The sequence below is a fragment of the Giraffa tippelskirchi genome, chromosome 4, assembly GCF_054371585.1.
Source record: "Giraffa tippelskirchi isolate mGirTip1 chromosome 4, T2T-mGirTip1v1.2.pri, whole genome shotgun sequence".
Lineage (NCBI taxonomy): Eukaryota > Metazoa > Chordata > Mammalia > Artiodactyla > Giraffidae > Giraffa > Giraffa tippelskirchi.
The window spans coordinates 161,991,959-161,997,958 of record NC_137278.1 but is presented as its reverse complement, the minus strand read 5'-3'; the positions used below and the strand labels follow the sequence as shown (position 1 = coordinate 161,997,958).

The following is a 6,000-nucleotide window of genomic DNA, read 5'->3' as shown; positions in this document are numbered from 1 at the left end:
CATCCTCGCCTCTTCACTTCCCCTTTGGGCTTCATTGATTTCAAAGGCTGTCATTCTCAGTGGTGACTTTTTTTTCTCCAATGTTTAAGGACACCTGGGACTTCTTGAACTTCAAAAATTATTTTCACTGATGCTTAACATAAATGGAAACTATCACAAATCGTTGTTCAAAGGCACTTGTTTCATGTTACCTCAGGGCTTGGGAATGAAATAAGAAATGTCACGTTCCACTCCTTCCAGTACACATACACCACAGTCTGGCGTCTTCTTCCACAGCTGATTATTGGGTTCCTGAGCACCTAGCATGGTGCAGTGAATTACTGAAGTAATTACTGAAATTACATGACAAAACTTTGTATTACCTCATCAGGGCTGTGTGAGAGAAATTTAAATTTATTTATTCCTCCTGGAAGAAGAGGAAAATTTATTTTTTCTGTTCACTCAAAAGGCAATCTTTTTTTTTTTTTTTAATGTTTTTAAACCTGGAGATTCTCAGGCCACCTGCAAGTAGCACCTTTCACCAAAATCTATTTCCACTGCACTAGCAGGGAATTTATTTTAATTGCCAATATAAGTATTTTGTGCTAGCTTTAACTTATTTTTTTCATTCATTTATCCAGCAAATATTTACAGAGCACCTCGACTTCACGACATTGTCCTGAGGACTGGGTGCAAACATTCATCATTCCTAGAACTTACTTTGAATACAGGTAAGTGCTTTATAAATATTAAATTAAAAATGTAAGAATACACTAATCTCTATAAATTTATTCAAGTTTAGAATATTTAAAATAAAGGGTAATTCCTTAAGAGACAGTCACACTGAGTATAGTCAGAGAAAGAAATATCCTGTGACATCCCTTATATGCAGACTCTAAAAAGAAATGATACAAATAAAAAAGAGTAAATTGAAACCAATTAAATAAAGGAAGAAATAAAGAAAACAGAGGATGTGATATTCCAACAGATTTTTTTTAAAAGATATCACTAAATTCCTATTTTATCAAACTAACACAAAGAAAAAATCAAGTTTGTGTAAAATTATAAATAGGTAAAAGTAAAATTATCCTTTAAATAAAATTCAATTAAGCAATCCTACTAGGGTATTTTTATATTTACTACTGTCAATTATCTTGAGCCTTAGTTTCCTCATCTACAAAAAAAGAGTTCATTCATTTTTTTTATTAACAAATATTTACTGAATGTCTACTATGTGCCAAGCATTGGTTTAGGCTTTGGAAAACACTGGTAAACAAAACAGATGCAATTCCTGTCTTTATGGTGTTTATATTCTAAAGAAGATAATACTATCTCATGGAACTGTTCAGAAGACTGGATGTTAATGTAATTGAAAGTGCTTCATGAGTTTCACAATGCTATATAAACCCAAGGTTCTTGAATGTGATGACTATCCTATTCCTCTATCGCCCATAACTCGAGAGAGAGGTTGTAGAAAAGTGATTAAAGTTGATAAAAATGTTTCAACAATGCCACATTTGACCACTAGAGGTCCTCAACAATCACATCCAACATTAATCCATTCTACTAAATTCATTATAATTTGTGAAATAATTTATCAAAAGTAATTTAAGAAAGTTGGTCAAATTAGATAAAATGTATTATATGAAACTATAAAAGACTAGCCACAAGAGGTTAATTATAAGAGATAACACACTACATGCCAATACCATGCAATAAATACTGTGCCTGGCAGAATGCAATTAAGAAGTATTATATATTAATGTTTCATCACTGCAATCTCTTAAATCACTTCATCACCACACACACTTCTTTTAAGATAAATCAACACCAACATTATTTTTTTTAATATTTATTTATTCATTTGGCTGCATCGGGTCTTAGTTACATCATATATGCAATTTCTCACATGAACCAAGTGATCAGAATATACTCAGAACACACAAAAAAGTAAATTGAGGACTTGGTATATATGTTAAATTTTAATACTTGATAAAATATATTTAAGTTAAAATCTGATACAAACATTGCCAGTCCAAGAAAATATACATAAATTTAGATTCAAATGGAGTCAGTATGCAAACCTGGATAAAAGACTGTATCTTGACAATTGTTACTGATGGCTTTTAAAAAAGTAGTAGATTTTTATATCAGCTATACATCACAGAGGTTACGGCAATCTTTTTCTCAAAAAATTTCCCTTATCCTTTAAGCACTGTAAACTTAGTGTGAAGAAGAAAGTTAGAGATCATCTAATTTATCAAAACGTTTTGAAGATTTAAGTTTTAAACACCTACTGTAAGCTCAAACAATGCAAAAATAGTCAGCATTTCATTTTCCCCTGAAGGTTAATTTGATATGTTATTCACAATAACAAATTATAGCAATGGAAAAACATTCCATTCTTTCTTGGAAGTACACATTATTTCTTCTTCCAGGTACTTCAGTACTTTAAGCTTACTATTCACTTTATTAAATATTAAACCAAAAGAAACTAAAAATCATGCACTATTATTAAGAAACAAAAATTTCTTCCCAACTTCAACAATTAATTTTAAAACTGTGAAAACAATTAGAAACACTAGGTCTTTAAGAGCATATCAAAATATATTTGAAGGAATTATCTTTCAGACATTGCTTACTTTAAAAAAATAGCTTTATTTTGGAAGAGTAAGCTATCTATAAATAAAAATTCACCCAATGTGGATATAATTGGAGAAATTTTCTGACCATGAATATTGGATAAAATGAGTATTTCAAGAATATTCTCACTGCATCAAAGTGTGAAATTAAAACAGAATTATAGGAATTAGAAATTACTACTATCAGTGACCTGATGAAAATAGGACTATTTATGAATTAACTTCCAATTAAAAAAAATAAAAACTAGTTCTTGGAATTTGTGCCACATGACAATTTTATTCCTGATGTTACTGATACAGAAGCACTGTTTGGTCTTACAAAGGAATAAACACCTTTCTGAAGGTAGAATTCTTCCTTTTTGAAAGATACAGTCAATATTTCTTATCACTAGAAACGTAAAGCTTCTAGTACTTCTTGAATACTGACTTTACTTTCCAAAGAAGTAAATATTATCTCCCTCAATGCCCAGACCAACAGTGAAACTATTCTGGTGACCGTCTCTTTTACGAGAAGCATCGATTATTTCAAAAACTAGCTTGCATATAACTTTTGTCTGTATTCCTCAGACAAAAGATCACTTAGTTTTATACAAAAGTTTCATGCTTTATAATCTATAAACATTAGTAGTCAGCTTAAGATGGCTATTCTATGATTGCATATTTGTGTGAACCATTATTTTTCTTTAGAAAACACATTTTAGTTTAAAATAGGGAAACACAAACCTCAATATGGAATAACTGATAATACTGTAAAGTTATTAAACACATCCCTAAAATTCCTGAAAGTACATTAATAATTTTTTAAATAGGCACAATCTCTTTAAAAACATATTATTTACAAATACGTTAGATTGATGGAGTCTATGTAGTCATTACATTATCTGGGTAAGTTCTTTCAAGAATCTGCCTACAGAACAGAAAACGGTACATACTGACTGTCTGTTTGCCATTGGAAAACTGAAAGCAGCATGACTTGATTGAAGAAAAAGTAACTGGAAAACTAATTAAAATGGGTATTACTGTAAAGAAAAATAACAATCACATGATAGAATTTTTATGCAGCACCACTTTTTCTTCACTAACACCTTAATTTTGAGATTGTAAAAATATAATTTTGAAGTTAACATTATTTTAATGTAAAAACTGTCATCTGCATTCATAGAAAATTGCATTATTAAAAAATATTTCTAATATGCTAAAACTACTAAGTTGTTTCCCCTTTCACATTGCACAATGTCCATCAAAAATATAAGTTCTTATAAATAATACATGAACTATTTTTCCAAATTTCAATTTATATTTTTATATCTTAATTTGTTTTTTTACCAAAAATACTGGTAACAAAATATTATCGATGTTAATATAAGTCAGTTAAAAAATCGGTTCTTTCTGATTTGGAAAGCTTAAAAACTTTTTAACTAGTAACAATTCTCCCACACCCAGTGTAACAGCAAGCAAACATGCAGAAGCCATCAGTACTTGGTATTGTTCCTTTCAACAATCCTGATCAGGAACCTAAATTAGGTGCCAAGACAAGTGCCAAACCGTTGCTTGTAAACTATAACGCAATAACATAATAAGAGCACCTCTATTGCTATCAGCAGGTAACAACCACCATATTTTAATGCAAACTCAAAATATAGCAACTATGGATACAGTCCTAGTAGTGTTATTTGACTTTATGTTTCCCTTAGTGGGTAGACATTAACAAAAATGTCACAGATGGAAAATGATACAAATGTCTATAACTATTAAGAACCTCCTGGTGATTTTACCACTGTCTGCCTCAAAAAGGTACTTTCTGGTGAATTCAGGTATGTGAATTCTGATGAGACTTCTCCTTGGCCCAGCCTCTACCCCCTCTTATTGTACTTAATGTCTGAACCTATTTGGATAAACACAAACAGGAGAAACTTTTTAAGATGTGAAGCTAACACATTCACTCTCTTTCTCTTCTCTTGCTTTCTTACAATGACACATTATATTTATTTTCTAGGTTTCTTACTTCCCGTCATAACAAAATAATGGTCATCGTCTTCCTTCTTTTTAGCAGAAGGTTTTTTATCTACACTAACCGTCTCCTTGCCAGATGAGGGTGGTTTCCTGGTTGAAGCTGGGGCTTTGCCACTTTTGGGAGGCCCTGTAGCTGAGCACTGGCTCTTGGTGGCAGTCTGTACTGACTTTGGTTCAGGTTGTGTTTTGGCAGAAGACTGGGGAAGACTCACGATGGACAGTGGGGTACGGCCTGGGGACCTGGAGGAGCTGGGTCCTGTCTTCTGGGACGTGCTTTTGTTCTGAGGCTGCTTTTTAGCAACTAAAACCATATTCTTATCTTTCAATTTCTGTGCAGCTTTTGCAGGAGCAACTGAGGATACAGAAAGTGGCTGGTTTAAATTCAGGGCCGACTTAGGTTTCTGGGCTTGCGGAGCTCCACCATGGGGCTGAGCCCGTGTTTCCAGACGCCTGGTGACAGTTTTGGGACTGGTTGTTGTCACTTTTTCAGGGGACTGGAAGGAAGAAGGGTTAGGCCTCACATGCTGATGTGCCTTAGGTGGCCTTGGACACTTTGATGATGAATTTAAATGTGCAGCTGAGGGAGAAACCGCATGATCCCTGGAAGGTACATGATTGTGTTTCAAATGCTTTGGTTCAGTTTTTCCAGAACACTTATTTAGCAGAAGTGTAGACTCAGGCACATCTCTTGACTTCTGGGCTGGAACACGCTTGGTCTTAGGAGTACTGGGTGATGAGATACATTTTCTCAACGACTCAGATACACAAGGTGCTGCTCTTGATAAAGCTGGTGAAAAAGTGCTTTTACCCACTGGATTTAAAGAAGCATGTGAAGATGACATATTGTTAGAAGGAGCCTGTGGTTTCTTTGTTATGCTCTTTGAAGACGTGAGTTTGAGATGAGAAGATGCTGCTGGAGAATTTGCCAATTTAGAACGGACTGACCCTGGGGCCAGATTCCCTCCTTTCAGGGAAGACGCTGACGGCAACGCAGCTGGCAGATGTACCTGCTTCTCTTTGCCCCTTGGAATACCAACTGGTGTGCCCGGTTTTGAGTTTTGTTTCTGAAACATGCTAACTGCTGACAAAGGATTCATTTCAGGAGGCTGAGGTGTTCTGGCAGGCGAATCAGGCACACTTTCATTGGAAACTCCTTTTTGAAATGCTAGAATTTTCTGTTCTAGTGTAGCAAACTGTAATATTCGACAGGGGTCATATTTAAGCAAAAATCCTTGAAGAGTATCCCAGCCTCCACCGACACGGACCATGACATGTTTTCCATGAAGCATCTTTCCCCCAAAAGAAAGCAAAAAATAAAGCTGTAAAACTGTAAGGTGCAGCTATAATTTATTAGCAGTCACAGTCT

At 34.1% G+C, this 6,000-nt stretch overlaps 1 protein-coding gene across 26 annotated transcripts in view; it reads right to left on the bottom strand.

Moving 5' to 3' along the window:
- Positions 1-4,212: 4,212 nt before the first annotated feature.
- GAS2L3 (growth arrest specific 2 like 3) overlaps positions 4,213-6,000 on the bottom strand; it is a 35,536-nt gene continuing 33,748 nt past the window's right edge. For all 26 annotated transcript variants that reach the window (XM_081595440.1, XM_081595462.1, XM_081595437.1 and 23 more), the window contains one exon: positions 4,213-5,923. In XM_081595440.1, coding sequence (XP_081451566.1) covers positions 4,607-5,923 — 1,317 coding nt within the window. In that variant the 3' untranslated portion in view covers positions 4,213-4,606. The remainder of the gene's footprint in view (positions 5,924-6,000) is intronic.